The 22,947-nt window shown below is 43.0% G+C and overlaps 2 protein-coding genes across 3 annotated transcripts; one reads left to right on the top strand and one right to left on the bottom strand.

Moving 5' to 3' along the window:
- Window positions 1-1,544: 1,544 nt before the first annotated feature.
- ETFRF1 (electron transfer flavoprotein regulatory factor 1) lies at window positions 1,545-2,997 on the bottom strand. Of its 2 annotated transcripts, none has more exons than XM_082280448.1 (3): window positions 2,956-2,997; window positions 1,927-2,021; window positions 1,545-1,823 (listed from the first exon to the last, which is right to left on the bottom strand). In XM_082280448.1, exons 2-3 carry the CDS (start codon window positions 1,969-1,971, stop codon window positions 1,608-1,610), a joined length of 261 nt encoding a protein of 86 aa, XP_082136574.1. In that variant the 5' UTR covers window positions 1,972-2,021; window positions 2,956-2,997; the 3' UTR covers window positions 1,545-1,607. The 2 variants fall into 2 exon arrangements, with proteins under 2 accessions (XP_082136574.1, XP_082136575.1); XM_082280449.1 differs by lacking the exon at window positions 2,956-2,997 and adding an exon at window positions 2,762-2,889.
- A 36-nt stretch (window positions 2,998-3,033) lies between these two features.
- On the top strand, window positions 3,034-21,042 carry LOC309571979 (dynein axonemal intermediate chain 7-like). The gene is made up of 16 exons (XM_082279918.1): window positions 3,034-3,126; window positions 4,088-4,108; window positions 6,043-6,106; window positions 7,106-7,197; window positions 8,125-8,226; window positions 10,481-10,618; window positions 11,347-11,493; window positions 12,518-12,621; window positions 13,697-13,976; window positions 15,725-15,827; window positions 17,452-17,609; window positions 18,330-18,474; window positions 18,769-18,983; window positions 19,569-19,736; window positions 19,911-20,024; window positions 20,615-21,042. Exons 1-16 carry the CDS (start codon window positions 3,124-3,126, stop codon window positions 20,888-20,890), a joined length of 2,130 nt encoding a protein of 709 aa, XP_082136044.1. The 5' UTR covers window positions 3,034-3,123; the 3' UTR covers window positions 20,891-21,042.
- The last annotated feature ends 1,905 nt before the right edge of the window (window positions 21,043-22,947 follow it).

Consider the following 22,947-nt stretch of genomic DNA (forward strand, 5'->3'; position numbering starts at 1 on the left):
TTCCTTTTATCCTTTTCCATCCTTACCCCTTCTGTATCCCCATCCTCCAGAGAGATAAGTTTTGGTTGATTTTGGTTTTTGATTGATTGATTGATTGTAGATTTTAGTTTGCTTTTTCTCTGTGTGCTTTAACCACTAGTAAACAGTGGAGTGAACCTTGTGAATGGACTTTGTCACACTTTCACGTTATTATAAACCCGGGTTTGCTGATGCCTTTGCTGGCAATTCTTTGAGTGACCTTAAAACACTCCTTAGTGACAGTGTGAAGACTTGCCACTGCCAACAGCACTATTGCAGTGATTCCTTACCTATATTTCAAAGATTATTTCTCTCTCCAGTGTCATTTAGTTGGTGGAACACCAACCAACCCTACAGAGTATCAGCTCTGACACAAGTGTGAGTCGAGCCAAGGCCTACAGAGACAGTGTGGAGCAAACAGCCATGTCCAAACTTCTCTTCCAGGGGCAAAGATCAAGTTTTCTCTTCCTGCTGCAGCAGTTACACAACAGCAGAAATCAGCAGTAGCAGGAATTGTCTTCAGGGCCCAAATGCTTAAAGCACTATTGTTCAAACTCGCCCCTTTCCTGACCCCACAGTTGTCTCCCTGATACAGTAAGGTGGTACCTCTGCAATTGAGCACATGAGGTTAAAAGCTTTAAAAATTTACTTTCACAGAATCACAGAATAGTTGAGGTTGGAAGGGACCTCTGGAGACCATTTAATCCCACCCCCGTGCCAAGGCAGGGTCACCTGGAGCAGGTGACACAGGAGTGTGTCCAGGTGGGTTTGGAATGGCCCCAGAGAGGGAGACTCCAGGCCCTCCCTGGGCAGCTGTTCCAGGGCTCTGCCACCCTCAGTGTACAGAAGTTCTTCCTCATGTTGAGGTGGAACTTCCTGTGTTTAGTTTATGGCCATTGCTCCTTGTCCTGTTGCTGGGCACACCTGAAAAGTGTCTGGCACCATCCTCTTGGCACCCTTTGAGATACTTACATGCATTGATGAGATCCTCTCAGTCTTGTCTTCTCTGGACTATACAGGCCCAGCTCCTGCAGTCTCTCCTCATAAGAGATGCTCCAGACCCCTCATGTTTATGGCTTCTGCTTGATCCTCTCCAGTAGCTTTTTGTCTTTCTTGAACTGTGGGGACCAGAACTGAACATAGCACTCCCTCTCCAGGGCTGGGAACTTTGCTTCTGAGAGGGTGTTCATTTCCAGCAGAAATGGATTGTTCAGTGTGGAGGATTTTTAAAACCAGGTTCATCTTTCAAGCAACAAGCACAGCACTTTGAACTGACACTCAGACACACAGCAACGAGGTAAGAGTTTCTGTTCAACACATAACATTGAAGTGAGACAGAACAGGGCTGTGCAACCACTCCTTTGTGCAAAATCATTTCATACCTGAAGGTTTAGTTTGAAGCAGTCAAAAGTGGAGGAAGACCTATTACCCATAAACTGCACGCCCCAAACCCTCCAAGCGACTCCTGGCAGGGAAGCAGCTCCCTGATTTGTGCTCTAGAGGGGTTGGAAGGATTTACATTTCACTTCTTTTGCAGTTAGAGCTCTTTTATTGTTACCTTTCCAGGGTGTGTGTGGTTACAGGCACAGTCAGGGCTTGTCATCGCTGTAGTAGCGCTGCTTCATGGCTCGGTATTTCCTCAGGAAGTACAAAGCCTCCAGCTCCTTTACAACAAATTCTCCCCGGGCAATCAGTTGCTTAATTTTTTCAGGGTCTGTCTCATCTTTGTTTTTTAGAAAAGCTGCTTTCAAACGGCGTCTGAAGTAGTCTGCTCCTTTGGGATACTCCCTTCCAAGGTACAGGAGCTTGGAGAGAAAAGAATAATGTGTTTGTAATTAACTGAGTGCACGGTGAAAGGGGCTTCGTTTTCTGGTTAAGGAAAGTGCTGGTGGCATTTAAGAAACTTACATTTTTGTACAGTTTCACCACTTCACCTCTTAAAGAATTGGCCATTCTCACATTTCGGTGAACTCTGTCCTTGTGGTATTCTTTTTTGTTGTTACCTGAAGGGATAATCAGTTTGACATTAGCCTTCTGTGGGAGTCAGTAAATCACTGCCTCAGCCTTCCTAAAACTTCTGTATCCTACTGAGCCCCATTTGCTCTAATTCTGGTTCTACTCTGTCTCCTCTGTTTTTTTCTTCCTTTTTATTCCATTTCGCTTCTCATTGTCTTCTTCCCTCCCCCCTCAAACAGAAAACAAGAAATTTCTAAAAACTTTCAGCTACTGGGACACTTTGTGCTTTCACTGGCTGCTTTTTCACACCCTTGCAGTTCTATACACACTGGCCTGGCTGCTTCTATGGTCAGCTAAAAGACTGTATCTTTATAAAGTGGTAAAGATAGATAAATAGAACACATAGTTATATATTTTATGTATTTATATAGCAGTGTTTATAAGAATATATTTTGATAGAATTATATCTCCATATATATGTATTACGTATTTCTATATTTTAAAGATCGATATATCCATTTTATACACATACATGTATATTCCTGCAACTGTCGCGTTCATAAATTTTGGTTTTTTAAGGACTGTTTAAGTGCACTACAAATTTGAGTGCAGTGTGCACTGGCAAAAGGTAAGGATAAGTGATAAAGTAGCTGATTTTTATTTCTGTAAACACAAAATCACAGAATGGCCTGGCTTGGAAGGGACCTTAAAGATCATCTGGTTCCAGCCCCCTGCCAGGGGCAGGGACACCTTCCACTATCCCAGCTTGCTCCGACTCCCGTCCAACCTGGCCTCGGACACTTCAGGGACGGGGCAGCCAAAACCGAATCACAAGCGACTGGAATCCAATCCAGCTCCCGCTGAGCGACCCCCCGGCCTCCTCGGGCCGCCAGCTCCCCCTGGCTCTGCCTCCCGCCCCGCTCCCGCCGGAGCTATCCCTGCTTCCCCGCGGATCCCGGGAAGGCCGGACCGGGATCTCACCCGCTCCCTCCCGGATCCGCCGCGGCGCCGCTTTACGGCAGCGCCGGGAGCGCGCTTCCGGCCGGAGCTGCGCGTGCGCGCCGCCGGGGCTGGCGGGCGGGGCCGGGGGGCGCCGCGGGTTCGGGAGCCTGAGGGACGCGGGGACGGCAGCGCCGCCCGCCGCGGGACATGGTGGGGCGGGCAGGGGGCGGCGGTGGGCTGGGGGACGGGCTAGTGCTGGAGAGGGGCGGGATGAGGTGGGGGAGCAAAGCGGGATGTTCCTTGGTAGCTACTAAAGTAGCAGCAGGTGGCGAAAAGGCTTTTAAGGCTGAAAGGAGCGGCTGAAGGACGCGTTATCTTTTGTGTGGGCCCCGGTGTAAGTCCTTGTGCCGTGGTTTGCTGCTGTGGTTGCTCCGTGTGGAGCCAGCCGGCAGGTGGCTCAGACTTTGTTGCCAGAATGGCTCTGTGGTAACAAACTTCATTCTCAGCCTCCCTTCTCCTTCTTCCCCCTTCTCCGCCCCGCAGGGAATATTCCCGTGGGGGTCATGAATCCCTGTGCATTTATGCAAATTCACGTGGCAGTATTGAGACGTTGTGCGGAAAAAGTCATTGGTAAAGAAAGTATTTTCTATTGGATGTTCGGCTTTGTGGAATCGGTTCTTATTTCCTGTAGTCGTTTGGAGAATTCCTTCAATTCATGTTTCTCCAAGAGAAGTTTCCCCATGAATGACAAAAAGCTTGGTGGTGTTTCTCTTGTGTTCTAGGCAATTGCATGATGTAATTTAGTGTTATTTGGAATAGCACACAGTAGTTTTCTGATGAGTTCAGAAAACACTGGAAAAAAAAAAAATTACTGAATTTCCCCACACTGAATTACATATGTCATGTATATTAGCTTTTTTAACATTGAGAAGAAGTAGATGTTCTTCTATAATCATAAGTGTGGTCTAGCCTGATAAATTAAGATGGTCCACAGTCATGTGTTAGTGGCTAATTTTCTACAACATTGAAATTATTGTCTTTATAGCTTTTCAATAGATGATCACATCTGATTTGAACAGAATAGTAGTATTTTTCTAATTATTCCTTTTTGGCTGATACCCTGTTGTCTGATGTTCCCTTTCCTGTTTTTTTTCCCCTTCTAACCTTTTAGGGTCCAAAACCGAAAAAAAAGGTAGGTAGGCAGAAACACGCTGTAGTTCACTGTTGCGTTTATTTTTTTATCTGATTTTTTGGTTTTTTCCTGAGGCAGCTGGCCAGAACTGATTGAATTTGAAGGAGGAAGAGGCGTCTCCAAGACACCGAGCTTTTGTGCCTTTTGCAGGGAGGCCAAGTGTTCCTGCAGCGCTGCTGGGGAGAGCGTGGCCAGTGCAGCCACTGCTTGTTTGGCTTGGCAACGGGTGTCCAGGCAGAGAGGCGGTGTCCTGGCACTGTCCAGCCGTGGGGTGGCAGCAGGACCAGGGCAGTGACTGTGCCCCTGTGCTGGGCACTGGTGGGGCCACACCTCGAGTCCTGTGTCCAGTTCTGGGCCCCTCACTGCAAGATGGACATTGAGGGGCTTGGGCATGTCCAGAGAAGGGAATGGAGCTGGGGAAGGGGCTGGAGCACCAGGAGCAGCTGGGGGGGGCTCAGCCTGGAGAAAAGGAGGCTCAGGGGGGACCTTCTGGCTCTCCACAACTCCCTGACAGGAGGGGGCAGCTGGGGGTGGGGGTCGGGCTCTGCTCCCAGGGAACAAGGGACAGGACAAGAGGAATGGCCTCAAGCTGTGCCAGGGGAGGCTCAGGTTGGACATCAGGAAGAATTTCATCATGAAAGTTTGTCAAGCACTGGAAGGGCTGCCCAGGGAGGTTTGGAGTCCCTGTCCCTGGAGGTGTCCAGAGAGTGACTGGATGTGGCACTCAGTGCTCTGGGCTGGGTGACAAGGTGGGCATCAGGCACAGCTTGGACTCAATGAGCTTGGAGGTCTTTTCCAACCTGAATGATTCTGGGATTCTGTTATTTGAGTCATAGGCTGGACACAGAATGAGGAGGTGAAGGGACAACAGGCAGAAGTCCATGGGAAACTGGGTTGCATAAATTTATCCAGTGGGTTATTCTTAATTCAGTGATAATGAATTTATCTACCCCTCCCCAGCTGTGCATCTCGCTCTTCTCAGTGCTCTGTTAAGTCATAGGAATGTGAAAAGAAGTTGACTAAAACGTGATTTCAAGTAATTGAAACAAGCAGATTTTCCACTTTCAGTTTAATCATTTATTTATCAAAGTGAAAAGAACAAATTCTTCCCTGAAATCCTAATGGGTATAAGTGTGGGTTTTACTGACTATTTTGGCAAATTAATACTTTGGTAACAAATGTGATAAGATGCACTCAGACTCTGGTGGCACTTAATTGTCACCATTTTGTTACCCAGCTTCATGGTAATCTCTGCACTCAGAGTTGCATTAGGTATATATTTATTGCCATGCTAAGTAGTGTGAAGTGAACAAGTAGTTATTTATATCTGAATAGATGATAATCAGAATCAAAGTGTGAGATAAGAGTATTTGTAACACACTTAGTGTGTGAAGAAGGACTAGTGGTCAGATAATTTCTGAGAACCCCAAATTTAAAATTTAGTCATTCTAGGATTAGACTGGAGGTGAACAGTGAACTGTCTGGAGTTGCAGTAAGGATTTTATAACAGAAAAGAGAACTCTTTGCTATTTTGTCTTGTGAATTAGATGCTTCTAAATGCCAGGCTTGTCCCAAAATACATTTTCCAGTATTTCCTAAAATGTTTGAAGTTGTAGCATCTACTTTCCTAGCAGATCTGCCTGTTATTCAATTTCTACATTAAACCAGAAGATTTTAATACTCTGCTGCTGTGGCTGTGTTTGGGAATGTCTAGCATAGAATAAAATACTGATTGTAAGAGCTTATCATAAAAATGAGAAGAAAATTGAGTCAAGGATGTGCATTACTATTCTGGGGGCTTCATTGGCTGTGTAGGGAGTCTAAAATCTTAATTCAGGGATCACATGAGAAGGGCAAAGTTACAGAGTTATGGAACTGCCAAAATTAAAATACTACTGACATTTGTTTTCTTCTCCCTTATTGCAAACGTGAAGTCCAATGGCAAAACTAAAGATGAAAAACCAAAGAAAGGAAGGGACAGGAAGCAAAAAGACAAAGGTACTGTGCACTTCATTTAGAGGGAATATGATGGACAAATCATTTATTTTAATTAAGTGGACAGAAAGTGACATCTTGAACTAGATGTGAATTGCTATCTGTGTTCCTCAAACACAAATGATTCCTCCCTCTTTTCTGGTGTGGGCCAAATTCCCTGTTCCTTGATGCTGTGTCTCACTTCCCCATCAGAGCAATACTCTCTTCTCTAGTTATTCCTACTGCAATTAGGAAGCTGGGAAGAATTAACTTGCCATTAATCCATCCTGGTGGGGGCTTGGGCATGCTGTGACTGCCAGTAAGTGACTGCTAATCACTGGTAAGGTTGTGCTGTGGGAGTGACAGCTCAAGTGAGCACAGGCAGATTTGGAAACTGCTGCTGCTCTTGCCTCAGTGCAACACACATGCTTGACATGATTTACTTGTAGGTAGTGACATCAAGTCACTGTTTGGGAACATCTGGATTGAGGCATAGGCTGTACCTCTTAGACTGAAGGCTTAGAGGCTGAATCAGTTTTAGTTTTCACATCCTCTCTGTTTTTCTAGTCCCTATGGCAGCAAAGAGAGCCAGAACTGTGGAGTAGCAAATCTTGAAGAGGATTTCAATGAAAAAACAGCTGTAAAATTGAAATTATAGGAAACCACTGGTTGTAGGAGAGGAGAGGAGAAGAGGAATTTGGGGTTAAAGCCCTGAGTTTCACCCAAGACTTTGGATTGAGAACCTCTGTCCTTTGAAGCTATAGATGGAGAGAGCAGCACTTGCTGGTCCTTGTATCCACTTTTATCCTCACAGACTGATAGGGGTAGTGCCATAGTGTGTTTTAGTACTACTCAAATTCATTCAAATCAATCTTCATGTGGGAGATTTCTGTGCAGTGGAAGATAAACATTTATGTTGCTTATTTTATGGTGGTTTTGTCATTACAGCCAAGAACCAGATAATTTTTTAGACTTTATTTAGGAAGGCGTAGTTATGCCCTTGATCTCTTTCCCAATCTTCAGGTGAAGCCCAGTTACAAGCTGAACAAGAAGAAGCAGAAAGGCTTGAAAAGGAGAGACTTGAACGAGAGCACTTGAAAAAGCTTGAGGAAAAGGTTAGTTTTTTACTCAATGAAAAAATGTAATCCTATTTCTAAACTTGAGACAAGGCCTGTAAAACATGAGTGATTTAGTGGGAGGAGTGAATTTCCTTATGTACTTATTGTTGGGAAAAAGATTGAAGAAATTTTCCAGTTTGTATAAGCTTAAATACATGAACTTTTGTGATATGTAATTCTTCAGTTCAATTAAATGCCTTTTTTTTTTTTTCCCATTTCCACTGTGCTTTCAATTGAATGTGTTTTTTGTGTTCTCCATGAGGATATTTGGTACAAATTCCTTAATTGGTTACCTCTTGGGACAGATACAGTGATTTGTATTTGTACATATATGTGTGTGTATTGGTCTAGGTATATTTATTTTTCTGATAAGACTGGCATTCAGAACAAAAACTGATTGGTAATAGATAAATATTTTTGTGTTTAAAAAGGAAAAAAGAAAGAGATTTACAACAAACTAATTTTTTTTTTAAAGAGTCACTCTTGTCTACTCCTCTTGTACTTCACAGAATATTTTTTCCTCCTAGGGAGAAGATGAACTTAAAATAATAGAAATTAAAAGGGAAAAAATAAAATAATCTTGCACACTTTTTCCAAAATTATACTTACAGTTTTTAGCAGCTCCCATGAGAGCTGGCTCCAGGATGCTGATATGGAAACTGTTCAAGTGAGAGGTTACAATCATATGTCACATTATGTTTATCATATGGTTCAGCAGCTAATGTGATGACAATAACATACTGCAAACCACTACAGTCTTCTCAATTGGATGTTTCATTAAAAAAGCAAGTTTTCAGTTTTTGAATTTGTTTAAATAATAACTCATTCAAATATCCCAAATTTGTTTCTTCTATATAAAATAATAGTAAGAAATAAGCCAAAATATTTAACTGCTCTGTTTAATTTTTTTTTTTTTTTTATCAGTATCAAGGAGCAAGGGAGTCTGAACTAGCAGAACTTAATTCACTGGAACAGAAGTTTCTTTTTGCACAGCAGTGGAAAATGGATTACAGAGAACAAGCCAAGGTAAGCTTTCTTGCCAAAATCTGCCCAGAGGTTTGGCAAGGAAGAGACTTCAGGAGTTTCCAGTTCTTGAATGTTGGTATGTGCTATGACAGCATTTGAAATTCCATCTCAAAGCAGTGACATGCCATGCTTGCTCCTTTACTTTGGAACACACAGAGAAGAAATGTGGGCAAAGAGAAGCCTGTTTGGTGATCAAAATATCAATCCCCTACACCTTACCCCAAGAGTCACGAGGAATTGTAATTTCAGATGTTCAGGTATCTGTTTTTCCTCTTCTATTTCTTTAATTCATTCTGCTTTTAACCATTTGACCAAAAAAAGTTCTGCCAGGGCTTAAAAAGAAATTCTGAAGAACATTTGTTTCAGTGGTTCCTGGATATCACAGGTCATCATTCAGAGAGAGAGGTTTGCCAGATTTTTGAAGGATGTGGCACAAATCCAGGTTAGGACTGGAAACATATGAAAATTCAGCTAAAAGTTGATGTCTGCAGTTCAGGGTGACATCCATGGAGGTCGAATCATCACCCAATGGCATTATGTACCTGTCCAGTTAGATTTTAAGTGGTAAGGTGTGGAAATACAGTAGTAGATTTCGCTCTTGTGAATCTTGCAGACACATCACTCAGTAATAGTCTGATAATGGGATTTGGTCAGGTAAGGAACCAAAGGTTTAATATCCTACAGGGTGGTGGACACAAGGATTTTCTCTTTGTCATGTGTATTGCTTAATCCTTTTTAAAGCTTCTGCAGAACAACTTTGGAATCATAGGCTAAATCATGTTAGAGAGGACTTCTGAAATTCCTGTAGTTCAACCTCCTGCACCAAGCAGGGCAAAGTCTGAAGTTAAATCAAGGTGCTCGGTTGGGTTTTGAGATATTTAAAAGTTGGAGGTACCACAGCATCTTTGACAGCTTTTCCACTCTCACTATAACAACTTTTCTCTAAATGCAATTGGCATTTTCCTGTTACAGCTTGTGGTCATTGCTAGCTGCTGTTTATTGATGTTTTTGACAAAACAGAACTGTTGATTTTAAAATAAGTCTGATTAAACACTGGTAGATTATGGGAAATACCAGAGTTTCTGTTAGTCTGTTGTTAAGATTATTTATGGCAAAAGAAATACATAATACCAAATGCTCAGTTTCCACATCTATTTCTGAACAATTCCAGTTTAGATGAAGAGATGCGTTTACAACTTACCATGAAATTTATCCTTTTTCTCAAAAAAAAGTGCTGTTACTTCTAAGGACATGATGATAAAAGTGAAGCTCTCTTTTAAGTGCAAAGATGTAAAAAAAAGAAATCAGATGTCTTACTACTGAAAATTGATCAGTTTTTATACAGGAGTTTGTTTGCACTCAGCACTCCCCTATTGTTGCTTTGTTTGAAGTCAGTGGGAATGCTGATGGAAGTGGTTGGGAATGCAATCCTGTAAGTGCTTTTGCTTTAAAAGATCCATTTTCCTTTGTAATGCAGTCTTCAGTAACAGGGGGTTGTTAATCTTCACAGCAAACAGGAGGGTAATGTTTCCTTAATATCCTATTATATGGATGAAAAAAATTCCATTATGGGTGATAAATTGATCCCGTGAGCCAATGTTAGGCTTACGTTTGGCATTAAGTGGGTTTAATCTGCCACTGATTTTTTCTTTCCACCACTTACAGGAATGACCAAGAATTGATTTGAAAATAAAATTATTTTAAAAAAAACCCTAATCTAGGATTTCACATTCCTACCAGAGGTATCTGTAACCGGAGAATTGATGGTGGTAAGGGACAGGAAATCTCCTTCAGAGGCAGAGAAAGGAGGAGTTTAACATGTTGTAGTAGAGGCTCTTAATCAACTTTATTGCCACGGTAGGAATTTTCAGTTTTCTTGGCAGAATCTGATCTGAGACCCACCTGCCTCTTCCACCTGCACCTTCCTTGTTTCTCTTCTCAGTCATTTTATTATTCCAGCCCCTCCATTGTGGCAGGTACTGAATTCATTGCTTTTGTGGAGCAGAGCAGAACCCACTGATAAATAAGTATAAATAGCAAGTGTGAGGTGGGCAGAAGCATCTTAACACATTAATATCCAAGTAAACCTTTTTTTCCTGGCATGGGGGATAATAAACCAGGTGGTGTTAGAATCCTGTTTAGATGCAGGTGTGAATTTGTCACTACAATATATTTGTCTTTTAGAATCCTCCTTTTTCTTGTAAAAGCTGTGTGCAGCACAGCTGTATCCACTTTTCTCTGAACTCTTCTGCAGTGGGAGCATTACCTCAGCTGTGATGGGAGTCCTGACCCCACTGTACCCCAGGAAATGAACACTTTCATGAGCTTGTGGCGTGAAGACCAAGATGAGGGCGTTCAGCTTGTGATGGAGAAGGGGGAAGTGGTGCTAAAGGTAAGTGTTAAAATGGTGTATTTCAGTTTAAACTTAACAGCCCCCACTTACTCTATTTTCCCTTTTCTTGTGGCCAAATGACTGAAAGGCTGTAACCCTCAACACCTAGAAGTTTTTCTTTAATTTTTATATTTTTCTTTAATTACAGGTTTATTGTTAACCCTAAAGAAGATGTGTATTGACTTTAAATATGCATTTAAGGGATTTGTGTGCTGTGTTTCTACACTGAGGTTTAGTACTCCAACACCCATATTCCCTTCCATTTGGAACCAGAGCGTACAAGCTCAGATATAAATGCTTTGGTGGACAACAGCCTCATTTTGTAACACTTGAGCCAGTAAAATGTCATGTAAGAACAGAAGTTCCCAGAATTGATTTTTACCAACAGGAGTCACCAGGCATGGATAGCTTGTGAAGCAATTTTAAGCAATCTGTGCCTGCTCTGTAAATTCAGGATTTTAGTTTCATTTATGCTGACTTTGTGGTGTTTTTCAGAAAGTTAATGAGATTTTCTAGAAACTGGTGGGGGGAGAGTTGCATGTGTAACACAAGTTGCATTGGGCTGGTTTGGTTCTGAGTTAGATTTCCTATCTGTCTATAAAAAAAGTTATTTTTGTGACCAAGATCTGTTTAGGTACAAAGGAAGTAGGTTTGCCTCATTTTTTATGACAGAACACGCGTTACATTAAAGATGGTGTCAAAACTTCTCCGATATAAATGTCTTCTAGTTGATTGAGAAGTTGGAGTTTCTTTTATTGGAGGCATCACCAAATGAGATCACAGAAGAACAACGAGTCCAGTACCAGGAATTCATTCTGCAGTTGCAGGTTCTGCTTCATCGGAAGTACAATGAGGCTACACAGAACCTCCTCAAAGTGAGTAAGATTTAGTGCTTCAAACTTGTGATATGTGCACGTAAGTTTAACTCCAAGTGTCTTGTAATGATGGTTGGCTTTGTTTGGTCTTAAACTGTCACAGAGATGAGTCTGTGAGTTTCCAAATCATGTTTATAGCACATGCCAGACTTGTTAATTATTCAAAACTCCTGAAAATCTGAACTTTACAGTGGAAAAATCTCATCATTAAGTCTGACAAGATTAAATTACTGGGAAATTTTGTGAGATTTGGAGATAATGAAAACAAAAGGTGCTGTATGAAATTTGTTGACTGTACCAAAAAAATGTAGATGTGAAAAGCAGTTCATAAGGTTGCCTTGTACTCATTTTTTTAATACAAGTTCATGTGATTAAAATATTTTTTAAACTAAGAATCTTGGGAAGAGTGAAGAGCACTCAAGAAAATGAAAATGTGCTGGAGAGTCAGTTTTTTGAGCTTCATGTATAGGTAGTGACCTTACTATTTCAAGAATATTAATCAGATATATAAGTATGTTTAGCAAAGGAATATTAGTGAAATAGTGAACCAGTTGTATGTGCACAGTCAAAACCCCTTGCAAATTAAGAAATGATGAATTCTTGTTTACTGAATTTAGGATTAAACTCCTGATATAATTATCATTTCACAAGTTTGATGTTGCCTAAATGATAAAATAATCTGTGCATTGACTCTGGGGTAGGAGTCCATTATTGCTCAGGAAATCCCTTTTTTGTTTGTTTTTTATAATTTATCCTGAGAATTAGGGTAACAATGGAAGAACCCCTACTTGGCAGTACTTGGCTCACAATTTATGAAGTCAGAGGAAGAAAAGGAATGTAGTTCAAATTTTAAGAAACAGATTTGAGTTTATAACTGTTGTGCTTTAGTACATAAATACAACACAGCTGGGCTTGGTCTGGTGTATTTTCATTCTTACATGTATTTTTAAATTTATTTATTCAAGTAAATGTAGGTAAATCAAAGTGAAATAACACATGATTTAATTGGCTTTTTTCTTTGTAGATAGCTAGTATGTATGAAGACTCTGAGACTGGGAATATGCACACAGTCATAAAGGATAAAAATACTACTTTCTGTATTTGGGTCAATCTGAAGAAGAAACCAAGGTACAGCACACTGAAATTATTAATTTGAAATGAGGTCTGGCTTTGTCGAGTAAACACCAAGAATCAATTTCTCATCATCTTTTTTTTTTTAATATTGAGTAGCATCCATTCTGCAGTGTCTCAGTGCTGGCTGTTGCTAAGCAGTGGTTTAGAGATATATAAATTTCTTTCTTAAAATGCAACAGCAGAACCCTGTCACTGCCAGAACAAATTTGGAAGAAAAACAATAAAGCTCATGCAGAGAATTGAAGTTCCTCTGGAAGCAGTGTTTCTTGCTGATGCATTTAATATTTTCTAAGTTGTTCCAGTTGCTTGCAAAGCAGTGGATGATACTTGGTGCTCAGTTAGAGAAAATATTTTAGAGCCTGGGATGCAATATCAATTCTGAATCTAAGTTTTGTGGTTTTATTGGATTACCATTTAAATGATACATTTTCAAAATGAGATTTTGGAGCTCCCACTCCACAAATATAAGGAATAAATTATGAAAAGGACTTCAGCTTGACCTGTTGCTGTGAGTTTTGGTAAGATAAGTGGGTGCTGAGCAATGTCAGACTGACCTGCAGGAAGAGCCCATATGGGTTAAGTGTTACAGCCTTTTGGCCAGCAGAGAGCTGCACTTAAAATATTCAACCAACGTTTAAAAACTAAGTGTTGCTTTACTAGAAGATTTTTAGAACTTGTGACCAGCTTATCTTGTCCAAAAATAATGATTATTTGAATTATTTGGAAAGGTGCTGAGAATGATGTAATACAGACAGCTGTGCAGGGATTTTCCCATTAAATTAGTGAGTTTTACCAGGAATGTAGTTTCTGGAACAGCTGCCATCTGATTCTGCCTCACTGCCATCCTGTCAAGACTTACTTTTGAAGCTTCTGATCCCCTTGACGCAGTTGTGGCTTTGCTGGAGGGTCTTACAGACAGCTGCCAGCACAAGCACTGTGACATCCCGCAACATTTCTCAGACCGTGCAACAAATCCCAGAAGAGATTTGAACATTTGTGAGGAAACAGCAAACGAAGTGCTGCCAGTCTTACCGGGGCCTGTTGTTGTTGTTGTCACTGTCCTTCCCAGGTTCAAAACCCACATGTTCCAGGAGGCAGGGCATGGCTTTGACCTGCCCAAATCCCTGGCCCTGAGCAGCGTCGCCGTTCGCCTGCTGCACACCCGCTATGACCACGTGTCCCCCCTGTGGCTGCAGTGCCAAGGGCTGCCAAGGCAGGAGGCCTCAGACAACGAGGAGTCAGCTGAGCATCCAAAAGACAACGGGCAAGAACCAGGAGAAGAGGAGGAGAAAGGCAGGGAAGAACCCAGCGTGCCTGCTGCAGAAGAAACGCCTTCTAAGGAGAGAAAGGTAGGTAAAAAACCTCCTCAAAGGATTTCCTACACTGCTCTTGTTAACTTGAGGCTCAGCCACAGTGCAGGACAGCCAAATCCTTAAATGTTTTAGAGGAAAAGGCAACTTGTGTCAACAGTGTCATAGATCTTCTCAAGGGAATTGAAAGATGGAAAGTAGAAAGGGAAGTCTGGACAGGGCGTGCAGTTGGCATTTGGTTGGTGGTTTAAGAGTAGGATCAAGCATGAGGTGCCATTGCAAGATATTTCTATAAATCTTTGGCATGTGTACAGATGAATGGATTCTGCTTCTGTGAAACTGACAGCCACACAAAATCCCTGCAGGAATCCAATTTTAGGAAAGTTTGCAGCATGCAGAGTAGGATTCAGAGTTCAGCAGGTGGTGGCTGTACAGGTACCTGGCTGCTCCATGTCTGTGTGCTGACCCTTTGCTGTTAGAGGGCTTTTCAAATACTATTTCTGGCTGCCTGTCCTCTTCCTCAGCTCTCTTCCATGGAATATGTTGGTTTTAGGTGTGATGGAGGTTGCTTGGTTTTGTGTTGTCCATACTGGGTTTGGGGTTTTCACTTTGAGTATCACCTGTGACTTTCAGGTAAATGACCTGTGTTGTCTACCTAAAATTTCTGCAGAAACAACTGACAAAATATCAAGATTTAGGCCTTCTTAGTATGTTTGGAGCAATTTCACAGATTTCACAGGATATTCTGAGTGGGAGGGGGACCCACAAGGATCCTCCAGTCCAACTCTTAAGTGACTAAATTCTGGGATCCATACAGGGATTGAACCCCTGTTCACGATCTTGGCTTTTCTCCTTTTCAGTCCCCAGCACCTTTGTAATGATCAGTGCTTGAAATCCTACTTCTCTTGGTTCCTTTTTTTCTTTTTTTGTATGACAAACCTTATCTTTTGGCATTTTTCACCTACATTTGTCAGATTTCCTTTAAGCTCCTTCATTTTATTCCCTCTCTTTTTCTTTCCCAGGTCTTGTGCTCTTTCTCTCAATCCATTTTGTGAATTTTCCTCTTCCTTTGAAGGCTCCACTTCTTTCAGCTTGTGTCCTCTCACCTCCTGTCCTGTTCAAGCAGATGTGTGTTCTTCCCATGTGCTGGCAGGCACAGCCAGGGCACAGAAGGTGCTGTGCCTGCAGAGGAGTCTGCTATGGCAGGGATGAATCCCTGTCTGGGTTGGAATTTGGCTGGAAATCCAGGGTAATGTTTCTCAGCATCCTCCTGTCTGGCTGTGTCTTGAGTTCCCCCACATTCCTGTATGTAAATACAGTGTGTGAAAGGGAATAAATATCATGGGCCAGGCACAGGCCAAAGCTGCAGGTGGGGTTCTGGCACAGTTTCAGTATTGGTTTGGATTCAGCCCCAACTTGCATTTTCTGTGTGCCACTCTGCTGGCTGTAAAATCAGCAAAGCCACAACTTCTGAGTGCACACTCTGCTAAAAAGGTGTTGGGTGCTTGTTTGGTACTTGGGGAGCTCAAGATGGAATTTGCTGTGGAAATGAAGTAACTACTTTGTCTCTATTTATACATCCAGTTCCAAATTAGAGCGTACCTTTAATCAAAATATTTTTGCTAGCTAGGTAGAAATTATTTCTCTTAAAACCTTGACTCTGTAGCAAGATTGGTACAAATGTTTCTGTATCCCTTCTCCTTGGGCCTCCCTGAAGGAGGTGATACCTTCTTCATTGTGTTTGTCTCTGACTAATGGAAAAATGTTTTTTGCTTTTTATCTAGGAGAGTGCTGCCTCATTGAAAGAAAACAGCAATAACACCGATGATAAAAAAGAGACAGAGGAGGAAACTGAGAAGAATTCAGACATTTTGGACGAGCCATCACAAGGTATTTCGTTATTTTTGATGGGCAGCACTGCTAAAGTACTGAGGCTAAGTATTTTATATGTTAAAAATTCTTCCCTGTGATAGGGGAGTGAGGCCCTGGCACAGGTTGCCCAGAGGAGCTGTGGCTGCCCCATCCCTGGAAGTGTCCAAGGCCAGGTTGGATGGGCCTGTGAGCAACCTGGGATAGTAGAAGGTGTCCAGGGGGTTGGAACTGGATTTTAAGGTCCCTTCCAGCCCAGGCCATTCTATGATCTATGGAAACACTGCAATGTCTCCATGTGAATGGAGCAAAGTTCACAAATATAGGGATGTTTTAATAACATTTGAGTTTTGTTGACATTTCTATTAATGATTGTTAAATGTGGGGAGATACCAGGACAGATAGGAAAATGGAGTTTGTCCCCACAGTTATTTTTATTTATTTATTATTTATTTTTATGTACATGTTTATCACGTTTCTGTAGATATGTGTGTTGTTATACCTATCTTTATGGGTGAGACACACAATCTTTATGAATCTGCCAGGCTCTGGGGAGCTTTACTTCCTCAGAAAATTATAATTCAAATGCATATCGTGGTAGGCATTGGTGTAGTGTGGGGTGTTACTGAGTATTGCCTAAATAGTGCTTAAAGTGAGATCCCTGCTCTTACACCTTGTTAAAAGAGGGCCTAATTCTAGGAAATAAAACTCTTTGTGTGTCCCACATGAGTTACAAATTTCTCCAGTGCTGTGGTGTTGTCCTTTGGTTTAATAGGAGTGAGTTTTCTTGTAGTACTGACTTAAGTAAAACAACTGCAAACTGTTGGCATGATTTAGCTCCACTTCACAGCCTTTCAGAGTTGTCATTTTTGATGTGGTGTCATTGTCTCAAAGCAAATTTCATAACAATTGCAGTAGCTGTTTTTACAGTATTGAACACTTTTTTCTAGATTCCTGTCACAGTAACTTCTCTCCCCCTGTACCATCCCATGTGACATTTTAGGTGGGGGGTTTTTTGCTGGTTTTGTGTTATAAAAGAAAATACTTATGACCATTTATGTCCACGGTGTTTCTGCCTGTTACTAACGTTTTCCAAGCAATTAAACCTTTATGTGGTATATGCATAATTCTTTTTTTTTCTCTATGCATAATTATCTGTTATCTGAAAATTGTGTTTCATGTTCAACCCCTCTTGCTCCTCATAATTATCATATGTCTTTCACCTTCAGCCCATAATCTTTTGGTGCTTTATTTTTATTTATTTTAATCTACTATTTTACTTGCCTTATTTCTTTTCATATCAATACAATCTTGCTAAATCTGTCCAGAATCTCTTGTATTATTGTGCTTGTGAAATTCTTCTGTGGGTATTGATGGGACTCATTGTGTCAGTAAATCCTTATTCCTGTAGAAAGCATTTGGCACTGGCTACAAACGCAAAAGCTCAGCGCCGCATCAAGAAGTGCTTTTCGTTGCCCAGCTCTCTGCCTTTCCCCACGTGTCAGTGATTACAAAGAACACCAGTAGATGGGGCTGAAATGCTGCACGGTGTGAAGCGCTCCAGCACGCCGTGAAAATCGAGAGGTGGGAAATGTGGCTGGGATTGAGCCCCAGGTGAACTCCTGCTGTCTGGTGAATTTTTTAGAAGAGGGCGCAGTGCTGCAGGAGGAGCCGGGCGGCAGAGAAGAGGCACCCGAAGTTGTCGATCCGCAGCAGCTGCTGCCCGTGGGGGGTGTGTACCACATCGATGCTCTGCAGCTGCCACCTCAGGCCCAGGACGTCAGGGACTGGAGCGTGGTGGAGGTGAGTGAGGAGGGGATCGGCCCCTCACGGCCTGGCAGCCCGAGGAGCTGCTCCTGAGGTTTGTCACCGCTGTCACCTGCACTGGACACGACGTCCTGAGCAGCAAAGGAACGAGGCAAGGTTTGGAAATCGTCCCTTTTTCCTCTGGGAAAGGTGAAAGCAGAGTGGTAACAAAAATCCCCGCCGGTCCAGCTCCAGGCTCTTCAGGGTGGCTGAGGACTGCAGTCCCTGTGGTCTGGTGTCCTCTGCAGTGCTGACCTACCCCACAGCTGTCACTGTGGAGCTGGAAACCTTTAATGAGCAAAATTCCCAGCCACACTCAGCAAGCAGGACTGTGGGCAGCCCAGGAGGGATGAGCTCTTCATTCCCAGTCACCTGTGGCCTCTCCTTCCCTCTGACGCTCTGCAGCCAGAGGGGAGTTACACCTCTTTTGCCTCCCAGGTGCTCCTGGTTTTCTGAGGCTGTGGATCTGTGGAAAAATGGCTGTGCCCACTGTGTGGCACTGCCTTGAGGGTGCCTTCAGCAGCACAGGAAGGGTTCCAAGGCCCTGTGGTAGCTGCTCTTCTACTGCCTTCAAAGCTGTAGTTGGAAATGTGCAACATTAGCAAACCCTTTTAAATGGTGTACTAAAAAACTTTGCAGTGGTTGGATGAGCTCAAAGAAAAACACCTGTATTTTCTGATAATCCCCTTATCTGTCCTTTTCTCTCTCTTTCCAAAGTTGCTGGATGTTGGATTGGAGGTGTATCCATATTCCCCAGGAGAGGCTGAAGATGGCACACAGGCAGCAGTACAGATAACCCTCAGGCTCCCTGACAATGTGATTTATTTTGAAGCGCCCGTGGTAGCCCGATGGGATCCTGCAGGTATGAACTCAGGACATCAAATTTAAAATAAATTCAATAGTGGAATTTATGCCTCAGTTGGACTATTGTCACAATGCAGCTGTAAAGATAAGGGCCAGTTTGGAGCCCAGAAGTAACTGGGGGACTTCAATGTTAATTGATTTGGGGATTTTTGGGGTGGTGTGTTTTTGTTTTTTGGTGGTTTTTTTGGGTTTTTTGTTGGTTGTTGTTGTTGTTGTTGTTTTATTTTACTTCTGCATTACTGCCAGAAGCCTTCCACGTGCATCTTTGTATTTTTGCATCCTTTTTGTCCAGGCCAGCAGTGGAGAACTGATGGCATCAGCAACATAACCTATGAAGCACAGGAAAGGAGCATCACCTTTGGGATGGGTGCCTTTTATACAGTAGCCCTTCTCCAGGATGCTCACCTGAACCTGCCCTATCAGGCCTGGGAATTGCAGCCTACTGGTGTGGATGAAGGGCTCTTCACAGTCACTGCAGTCTTTGCCACTATTCAGATACAAATTAAGGTACTGTAAATATTTTTTTATCAGCCATTTGCAATTAAAAACCCCCATAATTATTACAGTGTCTCTGATTAGGAATTTGGGATGCTTCCACAAGAGCAGTTTGAATCTCTGTCTTTTCCTTTCCAAGCACTGTACTGGTTATTTAATTTCAGTTATTTCCTATGAGACAGCATCTGTGCATTTGCTCTGAAAAGTTCCAGTCAGTGTTTTGCTGGTGGTGGTGCCTTGGTGCATTCAAGCCTGTTGCACCTGTTAGACTTGAAAATTGTTCCTCTCCCCTCCCAATTTTAAGAAGAGAAATTAAAGCATTCCTAGCAGCCTGCTACTAATGCTCCTTGTTTCTTCTAAAAGTTCAAGCTACACATGATTATCCATCTGCTCACTGCTGTATAAATCAGTACACCACTGTCATTTCTGAATTCCTACACAAAGCTGGCTCCTTCAGGATCTGTAAATGAAAGGTCAAAGCCCAGAGCAGCAGATGATGTAGGTGACAGCCAGCATAGCAAAGGTATCAGTATTTGAAGCCTAAAGCAGAAAATGGTTTCCATGACCGTAAGTTGCTTTCACTGCTTTGTACAACAGGATAATCAGTGTATGTTGTCTTCAGTAGTGGTGGAAGAGGAGGAGGTGCTTTCCCACATCACAGGACAATGGATGAGTCCTTTTGCCCTCAGAGAAGCTTTGAAAAGAGCTGGAGTGAACATTTTCCCAGCAGAGCACTCTCACAAGTATGTCCCTGTACCCAGGAAGGTGAGTGCCAGAGAGTTTCCTGTTGGTTTTTCCCCATTTTTCACTCAGGTCACCCTTTCCTGCACTGGGGCCTGCTGTGCTGCCAGCTGAGCCAGGGGACTGAGTAAAGCATTGCTGTAACCCAGGGAAAGAGAGTGAGATCTACTTTGTCTAACTTGTCCTTCTGCTCTGCAGGCTGCCCTGGCAGAAGGGAAGGCCTATGAACAGATGGCTCTGCTTGCAGCTGCTTTTGCTTTTGCTCACAGCAAGTGGAATGGAGAAGCAGGGCCAGAGCAAGTTGTGTTCAAGGTTTGTGGAGTCAGACCAAACCTCCAGAGCAGACCAGCACTGACCCCTCCCCAGTTAGACAGAAACAATTAACTCAGCCATGTTGGCTTCAGCCCCTGCCTCAGTTCAGTGTCACAGACTGCACTTGAGACAGCTCTCAGGGGACACAAGTCTCAGCAACAGAGACACTTGCTAAGGTGGCAGGAAATGGAACTGATAAGTCACCAAGGGAGGCTTTAGCCAGAGCTGGGGTGACAGAGCTTCATGCTCTTCAGAGGCCCCTTGGAGTCAGCAATCTGCTCTGCCAGCTTTTTAGAGAACAGCTGGAAATCTCTTCCTGCCTGTAGGGTTTCTTTTGCTCCCTACTGCAAAGGAGGGACTAAGCAGCCTCAGAGCTGATTTGTCTCCAGCTGTGAACTTAAACACACAGTTAAAACTTCTCCCAGGCAGCCAAACACTCCCAGGTGTGGCTGGAGATAGGTAACACCATGCTGCTGAAAGCTGGAGCAGCTTTCTCACTCTCAGGTTCAATGCATGTGCCACAAATATTACAATTTGTGCTCTGTCAATGGCACAGGCTTCACCTCACAGTGCATTGTCTCCTGCCCTAGGTAAGTGAGCATCTTAAAGCATATTCTGCTAAAGACAACCACTGGTCTCATTATATGTTTAATGGTGAGAAAGTACAAACCCTCAAGCTCACTGAAACCAGTGAAGCTTTTTCAGAAGAGCTGGAAGAAGAGTCTGAATTTCACTCCACACTCTACCATATGCTCAAGGATTTTGCCAGCAAGGAAGCCATGGATAAAGTGGAAAGAGCTGGCAGCCTGTTTATTGATTCTGTGTATCAGCTGCTCCTTGCTACCAGAGTTTTAGCATTCTCTTAGATACTGTATGCTTTCCTTTAAAACTTTATTATCAAAAGCTTTCAATAAAGTTACATTTCATCCTTTTCTATTCAAATCATTGAAACAGGTTCTAAAATGCAAACATTTTATCTTTGTTCAAGCAAAATAAATTCTTTATTCTCTTGTGGCTAGACCACCTAGACATGTTTATTGTTAGCTATGTTCAAAACTGCTGTTCTGTTGTAAACCTCAACAGAACTGAGGCCCTTTTAGCTACTTTTAAAGATGACTTTTGTCAGAATGGAGAAAAAATATATATATGTTTTCACTTCAAGTCATGCTTTGAAGAAAAAACATTCTCCTCCCCCCCAAACACTACCCCCAACCCAACAAAACAAATCGAAACGTGTAACCTTAAATAAATCTCAGCTTCAGCTCCTGTCCTGCAGCGGCGGCAGCGCAGCTCCAGCAGGGGAGCCGGGGTTATACCGGGGGAGGGCCGTTGTGTTGCAGTCCTGTGTAGGGCCACAGCAGCTGCTGCAGCGACGTCCAGGAGTCCCCGGTGCCTACGGGGGCTGCATCTGCCGGTCTCTGCAGGGACAGCCCCGTGAGGAAGCTCGTGAGAGCAGCCAGCAGGACCAGGATGGACACGGACACCCAGAGGGTTTTGTTAGCGTTGGAAAAGGAAGCCTTGAAGTGGGATGCCCACGCTGACACCAAATTGTACCTGGGCAGGACAGGAAAGCACAGAACCCTTCAGTGTTTCTTCAAAATGTGCAGCTCTTCCCACCCCACCCCAAAAAGCCTTAAAACAAACGAGATCCCACAAACAAACATCCTCACAAGTGACAGGTTGTTACTGTTCTGGGCGCTGTGCAGGGGGAGCTTCGGTTCTGGCTTTAAGACACGGTCAAGGAAGCAAATCCTTGATAAGCTCAGCTCACCAGTCCACCCCCGGTCCCTGTACCTCACACTGGGTTCCCAGAGAGCATTTCCCAGTCACTGGTCACTGCCTGTGGCAGTCAAAGGAGAAAAGATCCCACCGAAGCCACGAAGTCTCCACTTGCTCCTTTTTCCTGCCACGTACCCTAGAGTGAGTGCAGTGACCCCTGAGGATGGAGAGAGGCTTTGGATGAGGCAGAGACTTGGAGAAACCCATCTTCCAGGATGATGCTTGTTTGAAGGTTTGTCCAATATTTGGTGCTTTTGTCCATTTCTTGTGTGGTTTTTATTTTTAATGGATGTTTGAGTTCTAGGACACCAAGCTCAAAATTAATAAGGCATTTTCTAGTGTATGGCATAATTTTTTTTCTTCATTTTGTTCTGTGGAAAAAATTAATTTTCTTTTCATGCTTTGTACTTCAGGATGCACAGAAGCTGCATTGACCCTGCCACACCAAGCAATCCAAGTGCACAGTACTTAACTGGATTAGTTGTTGACTGAAGAATAATGTGTTAAAGCTGTTGGTGCTTCCTTCTATTGGTACACTGTTAAAATTTGGTGTTCCTGTGTACCAGGAGCTTTGGCCACACTTGTGGAGATGTAAAATAAGCACTTGGATTGCTCTGCACATGTGATGGGAAAGGTGTGTTAGGAGAAGCCCCCTATGAACAAACTGCTGTTCTCTTGCAGATCTGCAGCAGTGCTGAGTTTGGCAGAGTGGTTGAAGGGTTTGTGAGAGCAGAGCAGGGGATAGATAAATCAGCTCCAGTAGGTTGACAGCTGTCTCCTTATATTTACAGAATAGAATAGAAATGCAACTTTTCTGCTTTGTACCCCCCTCCAGGTCTGGTTCACCGTTACTCATCAAGAGAATCCAGTCTCATATGCATGGATCCCGATTTCTGTAGAAGCAGAGCCTGTTTTAGGTGGCCTTCAGCCCTGATTCAGAATGACAGCTGGACTCCTCTGGCTCGAGGACAGCAGCAGTGTGAAAATACACGCAGCTACACCAACACTTACAGTCTCCTGTGCTGGGGAGTCACTCAGCTCATTCTTGCACTGCAAAATCCTTCTAAAAAATAATTTAATGGCTCTGGAATTGCTTCTCCCAGCAGTGGGACCAGAGCAGAATGACAGCATTAAAGCAAGAGCA

This window comes from Coloeus monedula (assembly GCF_965178545.1).
Source record: "Coloeus monedula genome assembly, chromosome: 4".
NCBI lineage: Eukaryota > Metazoa > Chordata > Aves > Passeriformes > Corvidae > Coloeus > Coloeus monedula.